The 23690-nt window shown below is 43.2% G+C and overlaps 1 protein-coding gene across 3 annotated transcripts in view; it reads right to left on the bottom strand.

The window, feature by feature from the left end:
- LOC126249614 (glycine receptor subunit alpha-2-like) overlaps positions 1-23690 on the bottom strand; it is a 477560-nt gene that overhangs the window by 64404 nt on the left and 389466 nt on the right. For all 3 annotated transcript variants that reach the window (XM_049951280.1, XM_049951283.1, XM_049951282.1), the window contains one exon: positions 9137-9257. In XM_049951280.1, coding sequence (XP_049807237.1) covers positions 9137-9257 — 121 coding nt within the window. The remainder of the gene's footprint in view (positions 1-9136; positions 9258-23690) is intronic.

The following is a 23690-nucleotide window of genomic DNA, read 5'->3' as shown; positions in this document are numbered from 1 at the left end:
TCTCGGAATATTGAATTCCCAATCAATTTTCGAAATGGAATGTCCCATGATTCTAGCTCCAACTACCACTGCGCATTCAAAGTTTATTAACTCCAACCGTGCAGCCATCATCACTTCGGAAATCTTTTCGCATGAATCACCTGACTACAAATGACAGCTCCGCCAATGCACTGCCCTTTTATACCGTGAGTACGAGATACTACACTGTATTTGTATTTGTACCTCTGTATTTGTGCGCCGGCCGCGGTGGCCAAGTGGTTCTAGGCGCTTCAGTCCGGAACCGGGCGACTGCTACGGTCGCAGGTTCGAATCCTGCCTCGGGCATGGATGTTTGTGATGTCTTTAGGTTAGTTAGGTTTAAGTAGCTCTAAGTTCTAGGGGAGTGATGACCTCAGATGTTAAGTCCCATAGTGCTCAGAGCCATTTGAACCATTTTTTGTATTTGTGCATATCGTCAACCCATGACTTTTGTCGTCTCAGTGTAAAATAGCCAACGCAGCGCAATCACAGAGCTGGGAAAGACGATGGGAGTAGCAGGGTTTCAGGAGAAGGAGATTGATCAGGAAATTAAAAGAAAATTAAAAGCATCAGGTCAATACTCAATTTCGAGATCTTTCAGGACTACATTGAATGCTCCATGCCTCTTCAGCCAAGCCATTTTCGTTTCCACATTCTCTTTCTCTTCCTTATAGTTTCAATTTATTCTTCCACCTCTTCCAGTATAACCATTGCTACAAGATGTTTATCTTGGTTAGCCCTCTCTCTCTCCGAATAATGTTGCAGTTCACACTCTACAACTTCCTACACTTGACTACCAACTAAATCATGTGTGAACTTGACATTTAGCCCTCACGTAGAATTACTAAATCACTTGGTAAGTGACTAAATCACGGCCTAGTGTAAACCAGCCTTGTTAGTGACTTTGCTGAACTAGAGAACTGCAAGTACTGAGAGTGCGTTCACACACGGTACCGCTGGTAGTCAAATGTCACTTGCTGTGGAGAATGATTCGCAGATCGATTGTAAATTATTAATACATACTTAAGTACAGCTTACGCTAGAAGAAGTGAAAGAAGAGATTAAAAATGTAAAGAAGAAAAAAGCAGCACTAAAATTGATTGGTCGAAGATATTTGCGTGGAGCTTCCATTGGGACAATGCACATTCCACAAGCACGTCTGTTTAACCTAAACAGTAACAGACTTGACCGTCGTAACATCACTTCAACGAGTCATGCTGCCGGTCCACTACAAAACTATGAGTGAAAATAGAGAGAGTGGAATGAAACTGGACAAACAATTTATTCTACTAAACAGATGGTGCTCATACCAGTCCAAGAGCGTGCCAATTATTCAGTTGCGGCGGATAAAGTTTTTCGACTTGCTACTATCCAACTTACTACACCAGTCCTTCTAAACTATTTTACTAAGGTACGCAACTGAGCAACGTTGTAGACATACGATTACGATCACTGGCCCAGTGTAAACTAGTCCTTAGAGACGCGAGTCTGGCGGTGGTTTCTCACGACACAAGCAGTAGAACGGGCACCATTAGTCATCATCAGAAGCCCATAATGCATGAGAAACATGCTGCTTGCGTGGCTATAGCAACGGGCTGTACTGTCAAATTGAACCGGAGGAAATCTATGTTTATACTGTTAACAAGTTGTCATCGTCAGAAAGGTCACATTAAAAAGCTCCTGGATAAATAATCATCAAATCAACGTTCGACTTAATCAGTTGGTAATGTTTAAGTATAAAAATTTGATATTCGAATGCTTTAGATCTACTGCGGTGACAGCCAAAGTCTTCTGTAGAGAACTACATCGGGCAGTAAGTCCGTAGCCGGTGCTAGTGTTCACTTGTACAGAAGCATGAAGCTTCAGATTTGCAAATATTGTTTCAGAGTATCAATATTCGTATGCAATTGAGAAAGACGCAGTGACAACAGTAACGTCGCTATTATATTGCTTAAACAGCAGGCACTGATACCCAGTCAATTATTTCATTTATAGAACTGCACTCCCCATTCTGCATACGTTTCATTGTATCATTCTAAGGCCCTGAATCTTTGTGTTTCCGTGTAGAAATGAACATAATAAATAGAATATAGCAGGTAAAAATACTTGTAGCCCATCTAAACAGTGTGATGTATTGGAATAGTGCAAACCACTATAATGGCCCTTATAAACCACGTTGTACGTTGCCCGCCACAAGAGTGTTATCACAGATCCCGGGTGGGCGGGGTTCTGCATTAATTCATTATACAGTATCCAGAATCGCTCGTCACAATGCATCTGAGTTCATCTAAGAACATTACTGTGGCTCATTGCAATTAGTTGCTCAATTCACGACTGCAGGGTGGCACGGTCACCTCATAGAGTTTGGTGGAGTGCATCAGTCGAAGTCAACCGCTCTACAGTCATCATGAAATGCTTTTGTGGGAAACGTGGGTACATGGATGCACTACGCAGATCTGAAGAAATCTGTACATGAGCAATGGATCAGTTTCTTTCACAAGCTGCGACATTTTCGCAAATAAAACAGAGACTCGTGTATAGAATAAATTTCCTTTACTTTCGTCTATGGTCACAAATTTTTTTTTTGTCATCAGATTACCGGTTTCGGTCTATAATGACCATCTTCAGATCTGCAGCAAAATATGGGAAACAGAAATACATCAGCAGATTGTCTACAGCTTAAAACAATAAACAGACCATAATAAAAAGTACTACTGACATACATATGCATTTGTGCGCCATTAAGTATGAACAGGCATACCTGTTTTATAAAACAATATCCTAATGTACTGCGGCCATAGTGGCATCGCCAAATGTTAAATGCAAAATCCGCACCAGCATCGTCAAAAATATATAAATAACAGCATATGCACGAGTCATGTTGTCAGCAGCATTACTGTTCAAAACAAACTGCCGTACAGTAGCCACAAGATGTTTGTGTTGTAGGTTCGCCAGATGTCGTTACCGTAGGCATACACCAATCTTCAATGATTAATTGAACAGCGTAAAATAGTAAAGGGGGGATACAATCGGTAAAATCCGTAATGGGCTTATAAGGTATAAGAGGCATTACAGTAATAAAAATAGAACACGACAAAAGTTAGAGTGTTAAAAAGAGGAAGAGTTATTTATATATATTTGACGAAGCTGGTGCTGATTTTGCATTTAACATTTGACGGTGCCACTATAGCTGCAGGACATAGTTTTTCTAAAACAGGTATGCCTCTTCATACTTAAAGGCGCACAAATGCATATGTGTCAGTAGTACTTTTTATTCTGGTCTATTTATTGTTTTAAGCTGTAGACAATCTGCTAATGTATTTATGTTTCCCATATTTTGCTGAATATCTGAAGAAGGTCAATATAGACCGAAACCGGTAACCTATTGACAAAATATTTTGTGACCATAGACGTGAAGTAAAGGGATCAGTTCCTTTTCGATAGTTGCAGTGTACTGATCTACAGCTTTTGTGATGTGCATGCTCGCCTAACAACTGTTCCTGTCGTAACACCACCTTCCGTCAGTTTTGACGCCATTGCTTTCGACACTGAAAACTACGACGGAATGTGTGGCAGAAGATACACTTTATGCCAAATTAATTCTCCCTCACTCGCAATCCGTTTGCAAGCTGTCGACATCACTCTAAATAAAGTCGAATTTTTAAAACATTTCCATTGTGGTAACTACATTACAGGAAGAGGGAGCTCCATCATCTAACAGCCGGCCGCGGTGGCCGTGCGATTCTAGGCGCTCCAGTTCGGAACCGCGCTGCTGCTACGGTCGCAGGTTCGAATCCTGCCTCGGGCATGGATGTGTGTGATGTCTTTAGGTTTAAGTAGTTCTAAGTCTAGGGGACTGATGACCTCAGATGTTGAGTCCCATAGTGCTCAGAACCATTTGAACCATCATCTAAGACAAGTTGTCCGGATATCGAGTGGAAGCTTTGAACTTATATGCACTGCTTTCGGTGTAAGGTTTAGACCCTTAGGACTATGTTCAGGATATTATGTGGAAAACGCTCGAAAAAGTCAGCAAGCTTGTCACAAGAGACTGAAATCAAAATAAAGAGAATCAAGCCTAAAGGTGGACTGAAAAAAATTTTTTTCCTGAAGACTGTAAGGGGAAGGTAAGGGAGACTTGGGACCGTATGGTAATACACTCATGGGCAGCTATCTTCCAGTCCATCCACAAATGGTACGAGGAAAGGAAGAATTAAAAAGTATGTGATGTGTCGTCTACTGTATACTTTGTAGAGGGTCGAGGTTTGTACCGCCTCAGCTGAAACGAAGGAAGTCCCGTACTTTCGTAGCGTATTGATGCGAGACTATCTTTCGACCTTGAAATGCGTCTTAATTCTGTGAGGAATTTCATCAAAATCAATCAGCTCAGTGGCAGTGGGTGAGCAGTTTACGACAGACGTATTCTTGGGGTCTTTCGAAAGACAAATACTGCGGAACTCCTGCGCAATCACATAAAAAACGACATGTAGAATCGTTTTGAACAGTGCAAGGAAGTATGGCGACTGAAACGGATCCTACTCTGAAGTCGACCTCCATTAATGGGATATATTTGGATAGTACACAAATCTGCAGTATCGCTGTTGTGTGTGTAAGACCTCATACAGGACATTTTCCGGGAACGCAAGAACGTGTCTCTAGTACACTCTTCGTCCACTTTCAGTTGATGAAACTTGTCCAGCGTAAGGACAAAACTCAATGCTGAACTCATACATTACGAGAATTAGTTCGTTAGCAATGGAATCAGTCTAGCTTCACATACATCGAGGTAGTATACAGTGTGTTAAGAACTGCGTATGCAAAATTGTAGATCATTTAGAGGAGAAAAAAAGAAAAACAAATTGTGTGACAAAAACATTACAGGTACACCGTTTCCCCGCTAGGAATCTTTGAAGGGTTTGACGCTGGGCTTCTCTTACGCTAACCTTCACAGTTGTTTTCACTGCTTAGTATCCAGCATGTTGACGGCTACAGGTTGACATAGTTAGTCCACCATCAACAGAGATTTACCGTAAATCTATGGATTGCCTTGTTCACGATCACCTGATTGGGCTGTATCTTCTGCCTTACACGCACAGTGGAGCAATTGCCGTATCTTTCTCCGTGAAACACAGGTACTACTGTAAATGTTGGAGAATGTCCCGCTAGCAGTCAGGCAACGACTATGGTTCCAGTATTAAGGAGCCCCATCACACTTTGGCTTGATGTCAGAGAAATTTTAGTCAATGTTTCCCCCAACTGTTGTAATGGGAGGGTTGGGACAGTACCGTCGTCACCACGTTCTCCCAGTCTCATTCCTATGAATTTCTTTTTGTGGGGACAGATGAAGTGTTTGGTGTACGAGACACCAGCAGACCCTCCAGGAGAGGAGGAGGGGCGGTGGCGTGAAGCTCATGATCACCAGACTTTGCGCCAATGTCCCGGATTAAATACCAAATCTCTCCGGAGTGTCTCATGAAGTGAGGACATGTGGCACTGTGGATGGTGATCCGTCCGTCGGGTGGGGACGTTAAGCTAGGCAGCCCTTTTAGTCTATTAGATAGGAGCAGGCCACGGGCCGGCACTGAGTTTCACCCTCTCCCATCTCTCATCATCACACTACTCAAACATGACATCACACTACACACACACACACACACACACACACTTCGCGTAGCTAAGGTGCCAGCGTGCGCGAAGGATAGGGAAAACATGTCCAAAAGAACATACCCCAGTTTGATCCAGCAGACATTTTGCAAACGGGCATTGATTGAAATCAATGAGGAAAGTTGAAAATTTGTGCCGGACCGCGATACTGTTGTCACTAAGCCATGCGGATACAGTGGACAGTGCAAGTGCACGGACCACACTGGTTTGCCTCCCGTCAGACCCTAATTCTCAACTAAACCATACAAAACGAATGTAGTGTCCCATGCCCATTATCCTCACTACTCGCGGTATTTCGCCAATTCTCGCAAGAGTTCGAGCCTGGTATAAGGGTGAGGCATTTAAGGTGTCGTGGCCATTTTGCTCCGAAACGACAGGGAAAATCGAAAATGTTTTCCTACAAAATTTGCGGTATTCATAAGGGGACACAAGAGAGTAACCGTAATTCGTCCTGAAAATGCCATTCTCAATGTTTTTCAGGGTCAAATTACATTTTTTAAATGGGATGGTGTATTTTCTTCCACGGAAATGCAAAGGGCATCCAATTTTGAGTATAAAGTTGTAGTACATTTATCTGCTAGGGGTTATAGGTGATCTGATATTGGACAAATAAGATAACAAGTGGTTTTCACACACTATGACTTCTCTCGCTTTATTTTTATTTTGTTATTGTTATTCAATGAAGGAAATTTATTTGTTTACGTAATCTGGTTATAGTGAAGGAGGAGACCGGTAGAACCAGACATGAAGAGGGACAAATAGCATTAAGAGTAAATGATACATTGGTGACAGATGTGTGTAGTGTTGCAGAACTTTTCAACAAACATTTTATAACTGTTACTGAAAAGATGGGGTTGTCAGGTCCTGTAGATGCTGCCATGGGATACCTCAGACCAGACAAATGGTTCAAATGGGTCTGAGCACTATGGGACTCAACATCTGAGGTCATCAGTCCCCTAGAACTTAGAACTACTTAAACCTAACTAACCTAAGGACATCACACACATCCATGCCCAAGGCAGGATTCGAACCTGCGACCGTAGCGGTCGCGCGGTTCCAGATGTAGCGCCTAGAACCGCTCGGCCACTCCGGCCGGCTATTCCCATAAGAATACTCATTTCTTTGCAGGTTTGTTGACATCAGTACGAGTTTATCCAGTGCCAATTTAAACCCCATAAGAACATAAGAACATAAGAAGGATGTAGGTTGCAGTAGGTACTGGGAGATGAAGAAGCTTGCACAGGGTAGAGTAGGATGGAGAGCTGCATCAAACCAGTCTCAGGACTGAAGACCACAACAACAAGAAGAAGATAACCTACTATTCTCAGCGAACTCCACTTCGTTTTGTAATCATGTACGTTCGATACACCTTTAATGAGAGAATCGATATGATTTACATTTATGGTGAAGCTCGTAAGAACTCTAAAGTAGCTTTCAACTTATACGGAGAATGGTATCCTGGAACGAGACAGCCATCTCTAAGAAATTTTCAACGGCTTGCGAACTTATTCACTGAATTGGAAGGTGTCGCACCAAGAAAACATAAGGAAAGAACTGCTACTGCGGAAAATTCGGATGTCGCTGTTTTAGCTACAGTTGCCGCTAATCCTCACGTAAGTTTCTGTCAATTGGAACGTGATTCGAGAATTTCGTATAGGAGTGCTCTTTGAATACTTAAGTGTAATAAATTCCATCCATATAATTTAGTCTTCATCAGGTCCTTCATGAGGTTGATTTCCAGAAGGGTGTGGAATTTTGCCAATGAGTTCTATTAAAAATTAAAAATGGTTCGTTTTCAGACATTTTATCTTCTGACCAGGCGACATTCCCTAACCATGACAAAGTGAACCGACACAATATGCCTTGTTGAGCAGTGGAATATCCAAGATGGTTACGGGAATTTGAGCGCCAAAGGCAGTGGACCGTGAATTTTCGGTGTGGAATTCTGGGATTGGGTATCATTGGACCATGCTTCATTGAAGGTAAACTAAATAACTGGAAATACGGGAAGTTTTTGGACCAAGAACTTCCAGTGTTGTTTGAAGATGTGCCCCCTGTGAAACGGGATGTCATGTGGTATCAACACTATGTTTACCCATCTCATTAATTAGCTATAACTAGAGAAATACTGAACAGAGGTTATCCTGATCGATGGATAGGACGTAGAGGGCCTGTCCATTGGCTTGTTCGCTCGCAGTATCTCACGTCTCCAGATTTTTTTCTTATGGGGATACATTAAGGACAAAGTGTATCCAGATATGCCAACCACACAGGAAAATATATGTCAACAAATTAGGATTGTCTGTGTAGGAATCAGCAAAGAAATATTGAGGCGTTTTCAACTGTCTTTTGAATCGTGTTTTCAGAAATTCATTGAAGTTAATGGCCGCAACTTTGTGCATTTACTAAACTGAAATTGTTTCTAATGTGAACATGAATTATGTTTGTGCGATGTACAAGTACTGTACGTATTGTATGTAAATGGATGCCAGTAAAATCAAAGTTTGTGAAAACCATTTGCTGTCATATTTGTCCAATATAACATCACCTGTCTCCCCTAGTGGATAAATGTACTAACTTTTAAACTCAACATTGAATGCCCTCTCCATTTCCATGGAAGAAAATACACCATTCCTCTTAAAAAGTAGTTTTACCCCGAAAAACATTGAGAATAGTATTTTAAGGACGAGTTATGGTCACTCTCTTATGTCATCTTCTGAGTACTGCAAATTTTTTGTGAAAACATTTTTGATTTTCCCCTTCGTTTTGGAGCAACGTGGGCACGGCACTATAAATGCCACACCCTGTGTGTGTATATGGTGTGTGTTCTTTTGGAAACGGGAAACGATGCATCTGTGACATTTTTATCATATAAAAAAGTTTCTTTCTGTCTCCTATAAAGATTCTAAAATATTTTACGCCTTATATGGCGGTGCAGATTTAAAGGCACTGTTTACTACCTGACGCTCACGGACTGAATGATACAATAAGCTGCAGCACTACAAACTTGACGATTTCTTTCTCTGTCTCTGAGCTCCGTCAATAATCCTGCAGACACAAACGCGGTATGAGACAAAAAGAACAGTCGAAGGCAGATGGTGTGAATTTACCTTTTATTGGCGCTTTACCTGTCGCAAATGCTTTGCAAAGAGAATATCATTACTCTAAAAATGGCTCTGAGCACTATGGGACTTAACATCTTAGGTCATCAGTCCCCTAGAACTTAGAACTACTTAAACCTAATTAACCTAAGGACATCACACACATCCATGCCCGAGGCAGGATTCGAACCTGCGACCGCAGCACTCCCGCGGTTCCGGACTGCAGCGCCTAGAACCGCACGGCCACCACGGCCGGCATCATTACTCTGAAGACTGTTGAACAGTTCGTGTTAAATTATAGGCAAAGCAAAAATGGCAAGCACATGTCAAGCGTCGAGCACAAGGGAACGTACCTTCGCTGCCAAGTCAAAAATTTTCTCTGCCTTGGCAGCTTCTGCTTGAGCCTTCGGACCGTCCGAGTCACCGAGGACTATATTGACGAGGCAGTACTCCATCAGCGCCATGAACACGAACCTACAACAAAACAGACATTTTCATGGAACAGACATGCATAATTATGGATATTACACTCTGAAAATCAGTTTTAGAGGCTTTTGATTAAAACAACAAAAATAACAACAACACATTATTATGTGTAAATTAACATAGCAAATAAGTGAAATTAATTTTGTTGAAGCAAGTAGAATTATTACCAGGCTGTTGGAGAAGCTTTCCTTGTATGCTAAATGTTAACACGTCTGGTATCGCTACATACTTTGTCAGGTTGTGATGACATACTTTGTGATCCGCTGTCTCACAACGTGAGAGAATGCTATTCCATGCTACAGCATGTCATGTTATATATACATATATATGCCGAAATAAGAAACAGTCTATTTTACGTTTCCACCTGACACGAATTGCTAACAAAAACAACTTAGCAATGACAATTAAACCACCAATCATAATTTTATCCACTGATGTTTTGACACAATGTCACGGTTTCTGCAAGCTAACAAGCAGGAGCTGACCGTTGTCTTAGCGTTTTTTATGCACAGAAAATTTTGTTTAGGACTGACACACCGGGAATCGAATACTGAGCATTCAGAAAACAAGTCCAGCGCTACTTTAAGACACCTTGTATCGCCCTATTTGCAACAATACGATGACGCTGTTTTTACCACCGACTGGTATGTGTGAGTAGCTTCTACTTCGACACTTGTGTTGTGCTTTGGTGCTCACTTAAAACGTTAATTCCGGGCGGTCTGTTCGCTCTGAGCTGCAACTGGTGTTTAGTAAATGTTGATCAACCATTGCTCACGGGAGTTATGGCTCCGCAGATCGTTGCACGATATCCTCATCGTTGTAGTTTTGTCTTGTCAAATTACTGTAAACTACCGTCATTTTCGGAATTTTATCTTTACGTTCTTCACAGGCGGCCTATTTCTACGTTCCGGTATGAGTAACGGTACCTATGTCATTACAGTCATTCTTTCTTCTGCTTGTTGCTTTCGAATTCCTCAATTTTTCCTGTTGGTTAGTTTTGGCGGAACAGATAAGCACTCGTAACAGTTACTATCATGCCCCAAATCTGCTGGCATCTATTATGCTTACATACGAGGGTAAGTCAATTATTATCCGCAATTTAGTTATATTTTTGTTTATTTTGGTAGTACTGTCGTTTTACTTTGATGACGCATGCTTTGTTTATTTGTTGTTATATCTTTGCAATTTTCAAGGTGCTACGTTAGTTTCGTTATCGCTGCCGTGCTGTTAATCATGGCTGCTCCGCTGTCTATTTGCACCAAAGAAGAGTACGTTCAGTGATCCGTTTTTTGTGGTCGGAAGGCGTATCAGGGGCCGAAATTCATCGAAGACTTTCGGTACAGTACGGGAACAGTGTTTTGCCACAACGGAGTGTCTACGAATGGTTTGAAAAATTCCGAAATGGTGGCACAAGTGTTACGTACGATGAAGGAGCCGTAGGACCGTTTACCGCCACAAATGAAGAAACCATTGATTGTTCATGTGAAATGATTCTCTTAGACAGACGATTAACTATTGACGAAGTGGCACATCGTCTGCAAATTAGTCACGGCTCTGCCTACGAAGTCATCCACAACAGACTAGGGTTTCATAAAGTTAGTGCAAGATGGGTCCCAAAACAACTCACACAGTTGCATAAACAAACGCTCTTGGACATCTGCAAAAAACATTTGGATCGCTATGGTAACGAAGGGGACAACGTCTTAGACAGGATCATTACTGGTGACGAAACATGGATCCATAATTACGAGCCGGAGAGTAAACAGTAGAGTATGGAATGGAAACATCGAAATTCGCCGTGCAAGAAAAAGTTCAAGACCGAACCGTCTGCAGAGAAACTGATGCTTACGGTTTTTTGGGACGCACAAGGTCCAGTACTGGAACATGGGGAAAGGGGCACAACAATAAACAGCGTACGTTACAGTGAGATGCTTACTGCCAGGCTAAAGCCTGCAATTGGAAGGAAACGCCGAGGATTGCTGTCAAAAGGTGTTGTGTTGTTGCACGACAATGCCTGTCTGCATACTGCTGCCCCCACTGCTGAAACGCTCCAGAAACTCAAATTTGAAGTACTGGATCATCCCCATATAGTCCCGATCTTGCCCCTTCTGACTATCACTTCTTTGGTCCACTCAAAAAGGGGCCGTCGATTTGCCTCTGTCGAAGCAGTGAAAGAAGCTGTGCATTCCTGGCTCGCAGTTCAACCGAGAACCTTCTTTTATGAGGGCATCAGGAAGCTTGTACAACGATGGACCAAGTGCGTTGAAACGCAAGGAGACTATATCGAAAAATGATGTTCTTGTAAGTTTCCTATTTGATTACAATAAGATTTTATAACTACTAACTATAACTACTTTATAACTAATAATTGACTTATCCTCGCCGGCCGAAGTGGCCGTGCGATTAAAGGCGCTGCAGTCTGAAACCGCGAGACCGCTACGGTCGCAGGTTCGAATCCTGCCTCGGGCATGGATGTTTGTGATGTCCTTAGGTTAGATAGGTTTAACCAGTTCTAAGTTCTAGGGGACTAATGACCTCAGCAGTTGAGTCCCATAGCGCTCAGAGCCATTTGAACCATTTTTTTTGAACTTATCCTCGTACATTTAGTGCGCCCTTCTTGTTCACTCTGAACGCTAAATCTCCTGTACTTTATTCAAGTTCCCTTTGGATATCTTCATATTTGTCAGTGTTCTGGACAAACAGAGGACCACGAGTACTGGCACTGTTCTTTGTGAAATAATTATCCTTAGACGAACTCCTCTCTGCATTCTACATAGGGCTCTAATGTGTATACACTGTTTAATTCGCACGCATACACAGTTGTTCCAAAACCTCCTGGTGCCCTGGACCTGATAAATCGCCGTGTCATCCTCTGCCACTGGATGGATGGATGTGATATGGAGGGACATGTGGTCAACACATCGCGCTTCCGGTCGTTGTGGTGTTTCTGGATCTCACAACCACTACTAATCGGTCAAATAGCCCCCCAATTGTCCTCACGTGGGAGAGTGCACCCCGTACCAGTCCTCCCACCATGGAAATCGAACGCAGGTCCCCCATGTATGGCAGTCAGCCGCGCTGACCATTCAGTAATGGAGGCGGACAATCTGGTGGCACCATGAGTTTATAGGACTCGATGGTAGCAATTTTCTATATCTGAGTAGATGCTTTTCATCAGACACTTTCTATGCGTGTCTCAAACATGGTGATATCGAGGGCACCCTACCAAGGGCGCTGGCGAAGAGGGGGTGTGAAAACTGGCAAAAAAACAAAAAAAAAAAGAAGAAGGAAAGAAAGACGGCTTGGAACTAATTGAAAGAGGTATGTGAGTTATCCTTGCTCTCGTGTTTTAACTTCTTTCCCTCGGACTGCGACTTAAACACGCGCTTTTGTCACAGTCATTTTTCACTGTCATTGTGTCCAGACAGCATCAGAAAGAAACGGCTACTACCCAACAAACGTCTATCACTACCAGGGATTTTATGTGGCAACACTGCGCTTGGTTCACACAGTTGCCGCTTACGCAACTAGCTCGTGTACATCAATTGGGATACTGCTGCTATAAGGGCGAACTGAAATGTAATGTTCCCGAGCTTTTTATGTGAAACCTATTAAAGTTTTTTGCATAAAATAAACTTTATTAACAATCTTCAGCTTTATTCTTTGTGTGTATATATTTATTTCTCAACAAAATAACTCTGGCGACGGCTGCCAATGAGGGACCAGTTTGTTGATATCTTCACTGAAGAAAGTTTGACTTTGTTGATGGAGCCACAACCTCACCTTTGCTTGCACCACTTCAATACTATAAAAGTGAAGTTGTCGAAGGTGTTCATTGAGTTTTGGAAAAATGAAAATCAGAAGGGGCCAAGTCAGGGCTGTATGGTGGATGATCGATGCCAGTGAACCCAAGGCACTGGACTGTTGCAGATGTCGCAGCAATCGTGTGTGTTCCGCTGTCTGGCATTGTCATGCTGTAGGACAGGGTGTTCCAAATGTGGACGATCTCTTCTGTGGGTAGAAACTCGATTACAGCAAGCTGTTTCCCACGCACCGACATGTTACACACTAGAGAGCCTGTATAGGGAGAGAGTGGCCAACCGGACGAAACGGCGGCCATTTTCCTGCCAAACTGCGGGCGGGACTTTTGAATGGCCAGTAGTGGAATACACACTTACCAAATAAAAAGCACAAGACAATATGGTGAAATTATTCGTTAAATGGCTTTCTTTGCAGCTATAATATACTCATAGCAGCCTACTACGTACAGCACAGGAAAATTTGATACAGTGGCTGTAAAAATTATTCGTTACTTGCATTTATCTCCTTTAAAGTTCGTTTACTAGACATATTGCAATGAAAGTAACGTAAATACAAAAAATATAGTGTATAGCATTTGTTTCGTATCGGAAGTGAATAACGCTAAGGATTTAACGTACCTTTATTACGTCAGACGAATGAAAGTCTTACGCAGTTGTTTACTTGTCACATGCAAAAAGTGTGAGACGTATTAGTACTTCTTGTCACGTCTTCAAACTTTTTGCATGTCACAAGTAAACAACTGCTTATGACTTTCTTTCATATATACTGAATACCTCTCGTAGATAACAAACGAAATGTTAAATGTAGGCTACTGTAATAACGACCAAATATAACAACAAAACTACCGTATCCCTTCTACCCCACAGTAAGTAGGCCTATTAAAAACTGTCTTCAAGAGTACCTACAATTATTTATAACGAATAATGTTTCAGCAACCACGACAACTGCGGGAAACATGCTTACAACTTGCCTGCGTCAACAGTCAGGCAATAATACTGAAACCAAAATAATGCCTAACATGCGAAATCCACCTTCGCCTCTATTGGAACAACCAAATGCAGCACAACCTGGCATCGTTTACGAACGTCTGCAGAACGAATTACAGATGTCAAAAACAATACTGTACAATTACTAACGTGTTTACTTCAAACATTTAGGCCTACCGACTTCATCACAAAACGCTTCATTATTACAAATCTTATTAAAATCGCAAACGCTAATTAAGTACTAAAAACGATATACAACTAAATCGAACATGCATGCACAACACATAACAAGTCTCTCAACAATTCAAATACCTTTTAATCGTTTCTAAAAGTCCTCTGAACTTCAACTCCAAAGCACGGTGAACATAGGAAGCGCGAGAGACGTTTGGCAGAAAAATGGCGCCAAAGCTAATCTACCAATCACGGGCAACTTCACCTATGGCCACTCTCTCTGTATACAGGCTCTCTAGTTACACGCTACAAACCGGAGCCCTCTAGCGGCAGAGGGTTGCAACTTGCGTCAGGGAAGCGCGAAAGTCGACCTAGTTATTATACCTGACATGTAATAACCAAACCTGTATTAAGAACGGAATGAAAAATTCAGAGGCGTTACTTTCCAGCACGCCCTTGTACTTTGTTACAGTATCGTAGGATCTCAATGGTCGGTGAGTGGCTGCTGAAGCAAATAAGCTATTTGACTGAAGGCTTTCGATTTCTGCCGACCGAGGATTGGAGCCAGACTCTTTCGGCTATATTTCTTCAAATTATTTGATAGAACAATAAGTGGAATGGAAAACAGATCTCAGATCTAACGCACCATTTTGTCTGACTTTAATTTCCTGTCAGGAAATGTCTTAAATGAGAGCTCTTCGTGTTATCTTGAAAAAAAAAGTGCAGCTGATTTTGGTGTCAAATATAGCAGAGATATTGATACAGCGGAGCTAGTTAAACATAGCTGCTTTCAAATTACAAGTGGAAAAGTTGATGAGAATTTATGCGACTATCGATTTGAATATTTTGAAGGTTCTTTATAAGTATGAGTTAAGATACACACAGTTAAAGAACTTTAGGGATATTTACAACAATGCCGGTGACTGTAGCATGTTGTGAACGCATTTTCAGAAAATTAAATGTAAGATACTACTTAAGGTCGGATTGTGATGGGTTTTGATGATACAGTTAAATTAAAATTGCAGTGTCTAAAACATGTTAAGGAAACCTCTATAACTATGTCAATAAGCACAAGTATAATGTCTGTGATAAATGTTCGTTGGAAGGAGAGAGTATTCTGTGAAACATTAATAACTCTATGAAAAATAAAATACAGAAATGAATGTAAGTTATAAATGTACTGACTGTAACATTCTAAGGCTGTTAGAACATGTAATTCATTTAAACAAAATGAAATCATAAAGGTAGGGAATCCACTACGGATTTTCACCGCCAGTCTTTTGGGTGGCATTGGTGCGAGCACCGCATGGGAGGAAAAGAATATAAAACCAGAGGCAGTTGCAGTTGAGTCTTGATAGTGTACATATTTGTATTGTGCCGTACCATGTCTGGCGATGTGAGCTTTAAGCAATAACAATTTGTAGTGAAAGTGCTTAATATTTGGTGTGGTAGTGGTTTATAGCTCCTGAAGTCGCCTCCAGTTTATTTTGTGTCAGAAAGCAAGAACATCCGTCTGGTTTTATATGATGGAATATGGAGTCGATAATGCAGCAAGTTAACATGACTACCACAAGTGGGTGGTAGTTAAAAATTAACTCCATCACTGGAGACGTGAAGAGCCTATCCAAATTTTTACACAGCAAGCAACAAATTCAACACTGATACGACTGCAACAAACAAGGCAAGTCATTTTTGTATTAACAGTCTTTAGTAGTGTATCAAAATGTTACAGTCAACTCCATGGTTTGCCAAAGTTCTAATGTAATTTTGTTAAAAGTATTTGTTAAAATCATTGTCCCAAAGTTACACACCGATGCAAAGTTCCCTGTCCATTTTGTTAAGTATAAATTTTGTGTCACTCTGTATGGTCAAAAGATCTTAGTTAATTAATGTTGGTGTTATGACAGTCTTTAAGTATCATACAAAAGTAACTTCCAAGAATAATTGTTTACTTTCAATTTGAAGACACAAGAAGTGTGGTCGCTTTGATATGTCATTGTAATGTTCAGTTTGAAGAGAGTTCTTATCTTTAAATTTGCTTTATTAGAATATTAACTTTACGTAATTATTCAAAGTAAAGATGGCAGCCATTGAGCCATGTAAAAATATGTCAGTCTGCATCCATCTTGATTCCAAGTAAAACAGTTGTCACGAAAGTCATAACATACATTTTCTTCTGGTTCATTTAAAGAAATGTAGGCTGAAATAAAGTATTGAAATTGCTCCTTCAGAGCTGGGGACCAAAACAGTCTTCGTAGATATAGTTTTCTTTCAGTGGATCTGTCGTAAGGTAAGGCTACATAGCTGCAAGCTGTTTGCTACAGGGGTGTGGATAAAATCAAATCCAGGTAGGTCATTATAAAGTGCTGAGACTGTAACAACTTGTGTGGTGTACCAATCCTGAAAATCGAACCTCATTATCCACACCTCGCTTTGGAGAGAAGTTTCAAAATTAAATAGATATATTGCTAATAATAGTATTCTGTCAGGCAACATGTGTCAAAATTCGTGTTAGAGATTGTTGTTAATGTTAGTAAACTGTGTAATGTTGTGCAGTTTTAATGAAAATGCACTAGTGGGTGAACTAAAAGCTGTATTTTTCTGAGAAACGACATGTAGTCAGCGTGGGAGGTATGAAGGTTCTTTTTTGTAAGGCGGTCCCGGCTGGTCGCAGTACACGCGAGCGGTGTCGGAAACCCGACCGCTAACCGGATTCACTTTGCGTAGCACGGCCGACGCCGTATTTTCACTTCTGGGTAGATACAGAAATTATTTTGCACATTATTACTTCCATTTTAAGCAATATCAGCGGGTCATACAGCTAAATACTTTCATGTTCACAGTTAAAAAGCATTCCTTTTCCCTGCTACGTAACATTAAAAACGGTTTGATCACAAGCGATGCTGACATTGAAAATACAAAGGCGAACCGATTACATGCGGAATCGGCTGGTTCGGTTACAGGGTGAAGGCAGACTCAAATTCGCTGTCTTGTCGACAGAGTATGACACAGCTGCTAAACTTGGTTTCAGCAAGAATCAATGAATTTGCTTCGCTCAACGCAAGGAAATGCAAAGTAAAATTATAATAAAAACCCAGCTGCAGGAAAGGAGTATTTTCCCAACTCTTAATTATAGCCCTTCTTCTTTTATTTCTAAATGGTAATTTATGCAATATTAATACTTCATGGGGTACGAATAAATGTGGCCTTTATTACATATACTAAAACCAGTGTACGGTAGTTGTCATAAAACATAAGATCTAGATTTTGTTTTACTTTTAAATTTTTAGAATATCTGTATAACTTGTAATTTATGTATTACAATGGTACATTTACTTCGTTATATGCTATATTTTATATCAACATAGTTAATTTAAGTAATATTTTCAATGGTACTTCATTTTGAATAGAACTATTAACAAAATTACAAAAAATACAAAATCTGTGTAAAAAAATTTACAGAAATGAAGTTTTTCAGGCGAGGAAGGGGGAGGGGTGCAGCTCTGGCGGGTATTCCCAGGGCACAGGATCACGATGATATGTGTCTACAAGTTTTAACCCCACCCACAAAGATAGCCATATGAATATTAATTTTCTTCCTGATGACTGCAATTCTGTAGTTGTGTTTCTTGATTTCTGTGTTTCTTTCCCTATGTAATACAATATATAAAATAGTACTAGAAGCCCATAAGCTCAAACAAATGTCAGACTTTAAATAAATAGAAAGTTTAACTGTTAATGGAGATATTGATGAAGTGATAAAAACCAATATGTTCAGTTATACGTATGGCACAACATACACGACAAGAGAAGAAAGAAAACTACGATAAAATATTCAAAATAATGCCAGTTTCGATCCTGCTATACTGACATGAAACATGGATACTTACAAAAAGTGAGGTACAGATGGTGCAGTCCACTAAAGGAATTAAAACTATGAAGAATACTGATATAAGAGAAACTCAGACCTTAACTGCAATTGGGTACTGAAGTAAATCCAGTGGTGACAAGTGACAATTTCTGTCAGATCTGAACTTGAAGCAGGATTTCCCGCTTTACATGAGTGGTCACCTTAACTGTGTCAGCTATTCGAGCACACTTTCCATCCAACGCAAATCCTCAATTTGTCTTACACACCACATGTAGTGTCCACTGTCCATTATCCTCACTGTTTGTAACTTCATCTGATTCCTACAAGAGTTTGAACATAGTGTGCATCCATACTGAAAGTATAAATATTTTCCATCAGATTGTTATCGTATGGTGTCTGTTCTTTCGGACATGTCTGAAAGAATACTGTTTAATGTAAGGGAGTACAGAAAACGTTGAAAGAAACCCGTTTCATGCAGTGGTGAAACGTTCTCGGCTTACTAGCCGGGTGGCAGTGTTCAGATATCGTGACACATTTCGAGGAGTGTCATATCATCTTGTGGTGAAGTTTCGAGCGTTTTTCTTTTTTCTAACTTATCATTTCCACATCTTAGGTAGGCAGCGGGCTTTTCGAAGGCATACGGTTTTCCCTTTCCAGCCAAAGATATCCCTATATTTATGTTAGTGGAGCGTCCATCCCCCTCTATCTAGGTGTGCGCGCCAGGGTCTTGTCCATGTGGCGGGCATGGAGGGGTGCACTCGAACCTCCTGATCTACCTTGCGTGCTGGCAGGGTCTTGTCCATGTGGCGGGCATGGAGGGGTGCACTCGAACCTCCTGATCAACCTAGCTTGCTGGCAGGGTCTTGTCCATGTGGCAGGCATGGAGGGGTGCACTCGAACCTCCTGATCTACCTTGTGTGCTGGCAGGGTCTTGTCCATGTGGCGGGCATGGAGGGATGCACTCAAACCTCCTGATCTACCTTGCGTGCTGGCAGGGTCTTGTCCATGTGGCGGGCATGGAGGGGTGCACTCGAACCTCGTGATCTACCTTGCGTGCTGGCAGGGTCTAGTCCATGTGGCGGGCACGGATGGGTGCACTCGAACCTCCTAATCTACCTTGCGTGCTGGCAGGGTATTCTCCATGTGGCGGGCCTTGGACGGGTCCACTCGAACCTCCTGATCTACCTTGTGTGCTGGCAGGGTCTTGTTAATGTGGCGGGCATGGAGGGGTGCACTCAAACCTCCTGATCTACCTTGCATGCTGGCAGGGTCTTGTCCATGTGGCGGGCATGGAGAGGTGCACTCGAACCTCCTGATCTACCTTGCGTGCTGTCAGGGTCTTGTCCATGTGGCGGGCATGAAGGGGTCACTCGAACCTTCTGATCTACCTTGCGTGCTGGCAGGGTCTTGTCCATGTGGCGGGCATGGAGGGGTGCAGTCGAACCTCCTGATGTACCTTGCATGCTGGCAGGGTCTTGTCCATGTGGCTGGCACGGAGGGGTGCACTCGAACCTCCTGATCTATCTTGTGTGCTGGCAGGGTCTTGTCCATGTGGCGGGCATGGAGGCGTGCAATCGAACCTCCTGATCTACCATGCGTGCTAGCAGGGTCTTGTCGATGTGGGGGGCATGGAGGGGTGCACTCGAACCTCTTGATCTACCTTGCCTGCTGGCAGGGTCTTGTCCATGTGGCGGGCATGGAGGGGTGCACTCAAACCTCTTGATCTACCTTGCGTGCTGGCAGGGTCTTGTCCATGTGACGGCCTTGGAGGGGTCCACACGAACCTCCTGATCTGCCTTGCGTGCTGGCAGGGTCTTGTCCATGTGGTGGGCATGGAGGGTTGCACTCGAACCTTCTGATCGACCTTGCGTGCTGGCAGGGTCTTGTTAATGTGGCGGGAATGGATGGGTGCAGTCGAACCTCCTGATCTACCTTGCGTGCTGGCAGGGTCTTGTGCATGTGGCCGGCATGGAGGGGTGCACTCGAACCTCCTGATCTACCTTGCGTGCTGGCAGGGTCTTGCCCATGTGCCAGGCATGGAGGGGTGCACTCGAACCTCCTGATCTAACTTGCGTGCTGGCAGGGTCTTGTCCATGTGGCGGGCATGGAGGGGTGCACTCGAACCTCCTGATTACCTTGCGTGCTGGCAGGGTCTTGTCCATGTGGCGGGCACGGAGGGGTGCACTCGAACTTTCAGATCTACCTTGCGTGCTGGCAGGGTCTTGTCCATGTGGCGGCGTTGGAGGAGTCCACACGAACCTCCTGATCTGCCTTGCATGCTGGCAGGGTCTTGTCCATGTGGTGGGCATGGAGGGTTGCACTCGAACCTTCTGATCTACCATGCGTGCTAGCAGTGTCTTGTCCATGTGGCGGGCATGAAGGGGTGCACTCGAACCTCCTGATCTACCTTGCGTGCTGGCAGGGTCTTGTCCATATGGCGGGCATGGAGGGGCGCACTCGAAGCTGCTGATCTACCTTGCGTGCTGGCAGGGTCTTGTCCATGTGGCGGGCATGGAGGGGTGCACTCGAACGTCCTGATCTATCTTGCGTGCTGCCAGGGTCTTGTCCATGTGGCGGGCATGAAGGGGTGCACTCGAACCTCCTGATCTACCTTGCGTGCTGGCAGGGTCTTGTCCATATGGCGGGCATGGGGGGGTGCACTCGAAGCTCCTGATCTACCTTGCGTGCTGGCAGGGTCTTGTCCATGTGGCGGGCATGGAGGGGTGCACTCGAACCTCCTGATCTACCTTGCGTGCTGGCAGGGTCTTGTCCATGTGGCGGGCATGAAGGGGTGCACTCGAACCTCCTGATCTACCTTGCGTGCTGGCAGGGTCTTGTCCATATGGCGGGCATGGAGGGGCGCACTCGAAGCTCCTGATCTACCTTGCGTACTGGCAGGGTCTTGTCCATGTGGCGGGCATGGAGGGTGCACTCGAACCTCCTGATCCATCTTGCGTGCTGGCAGGGTCTTGTCCATGTGGCGGGCATGAAGGGGTGCACTCGAACCTCCTGATCTACCTTGCATGCTGGCAGGGTCTTGTCCATATGGCGGGCATGGAGGGGCGCACTCGAAGCTCCTGATCTACCTTGCGTGCTGGCAGGGTCTTGTCCATGTGGCGGGCATGGAGGGGTGCACTCGAACTTTCTGATCTACCTTGCGTGCTGGCAGGGTTTTGTCCATGTGGCGGACATGGAGGGGTGCACTTGAACCTCTTGATCTACCTTGCGTGCTGGCCTCTGCTGGGGGCCCTCACGACATGTAGCAGCTAACGCGGAACAATAAGCCGGACTTTTTTCGATAACCTTCTTTCACAATGACAAGATGCACGTGGATCCTTAGTTCTGTGGCTACCTTCATAATGCTTTGACAAACGCCACTTGCTCAGCCCAGAAAATTAGTGTTTTCAGAATCAAAAGTGTGTTCTACATTTACGCTCTGCTCTGCCATTTCTGATTTCTCCATATGTCCAAGACGTACACACCTGATGTGTTTGTAGCAACTCTTCGACACACAGCACTGTGTTTACCCCCATGTGCAGACGGCCACATTCACATGTGATGCTGTATCTCCCTGGTATGTGAAGTTTCAGTGGGTCTTTCTCAGAACGAAGAATATGTTTCATCTTCATTGGTGACTGGAAGACAATTTTGGTATCGCATTTTGCAAGTGGCCTCACGATCTTGGGTGAAAGTGGTCCCACGTAAGGAAGTAATGCAAGTGTATTGTCTCCTTCCTCTTATTCCAGGTTTGCTTGAACGCCCTTCTAATCTGGGCTCCATTGTACCAATTTTTATGGAGTACTTCCTTCAGACACTGTAGCTTGGCTGGGAGGCTTTCCTTATCAGAGATGAAGCGCCCTATGTACCTGAGTGGTTATCACTGTATGCCTCTGCGCCGGATGGTGGCACCTCGCTGCACGCAGGTTCAGCTGTGTGTGGGTCTTCTTCCTATAAATTGAATGACCTATCGCACCACCAGCCTTCTACCTTATTAAGAAATCCAAGAAAGAAAGACATCCATTCTCTCTTAGCTACATCATGGAAGTAATATTTTGATCGGTGCTGTTACAGACTCATGCAGCCCCTGTTTTACATTTTCCCAGACCACAAAAGTATCATTTACATAGTGGAAGAAGCGCTGTGGTTTAGGTGGGCTGTTTGAAGTGCCAACTACTCAAAGTATTCTAGAGGATTTGAATCTCAAAGGCCAGTGGGGACCTCATTGCTACTCTATTTATTTGTTCATAACACTCCTCCTTGCCCATGAACTTGAAGGAGGTAGTAGTGAGTACATGTTCAAGGGGTTTTACTGTTTGCAGTTCGAAGTGATGAGTGAGAAGTGACAAGGAGTCTTGAAGAGGTAATTTTTGAAGAATGATATAACACTGAAGCTCAAAAGCAGGTCGTCTTTCTGTAGTTACATGCCTTTAAGTGCTGTCATGAAACAAACCAAGTTCATCGCATGGTGACTGCAGGTCCCACAAGTGTAGGTACTTATTAGACTAGTCCATACGTCAGTGAGTTAATGGTATTGACTATTGGTCGCAAAGGTACCCCATCCTTGTCGATTCTGGGAAGTCTATACAGGTGTCCTGTGGCTGCCGCCCTAGGATACAGTCACCTCCTCTTTACTTTGGAGGATTTGAACTTATATCAAGCAACTGTTTTCTTTGCCATCGTCTTTGTTGGGTCCTTCTGTGCTTTTTGTAGGACAGTTCTTGTAACAGCTGGCTAATTTTATCCTGGTAGTCGTCAGTACGCATTAGTACTATAGCATTATCTTTGTCTACAGACAGCTACAGAGCATCTCTTACTCGTGGAAGTGCAGAGGTGCTGTATTTGTGAATGTAGACTTTGGAGTCATTAAATAACACAAATCGGGCCGCGCGGTATTAGCCGAGCGGTCTTGGGCGCTGCAGTCATGGACTGTGCGGCTGGTCCCGGCGGAGGTTCGAGTACTCCCTCGGGCATGTGTGTGTGTGTGTGTGTGTGTGTGTGTGTGTGTGTGTGTGTGTGTTTTTGTCCTTAGGATAATTTAGGTTAAGTAGTGTGTAAGCTTATGGACTGATGACCTTAGCAGTTAGGTCCCATAAGATTTCACACACATTTGAACATTTTTTGAACACAAATCGGCTGATATAAGATTCAAGTTCAATGTGTGATGCTGCTGAGAGGAAGACTCCGTATACTATATCTATTAAGGAAGGTCGGGCTTAGCATCCCGTCGACATCGAGGTCATTAGCAATGGAGCACAAGTTCGGATAGTGTCAAGGATAGGAAAGGAAATCTGCCGTGCCGTTTCAAAGGAACCATCCTGGCATTTGCCAGGAGTAATTTAGGGAAATCACGGATAACCTAAATCCGGCTGGCTGACCCAGATTTCAACCGCCAACGTCCCAAATGCGAGTCCAGTGACATATCTGTCAATTCGATCTGGTAAGAGTCTCAGGCTGATAAGCAAATCACATATTTTTTACATAACACATCGAAAATCCTGAAAAGGTTATGCAAATAATAATAATTATAGAGTCGATGGGTATTTTTTACGACAGTATATTAACATTAGCTTT

The sequence above is a fragment of the Schistocerca nitens genome, chromosome 3 (genome assembly GCF_023898315.1).
Source record: "Schistocerca nitens isolate TAMUIC-IGC-003100 chromosome 3, iqSchNite1.1, whole genome shotgun sequence".
Lineage (NCBI taxonomy): Eukaryota > Metazoa > Arthropoda > Insecta > Orthoptera > Acrididae > Schistocerca > Schistocerca nitens.
This window is presented reverse-complemented; position numbering and strand designations above follow the sequence as displayed.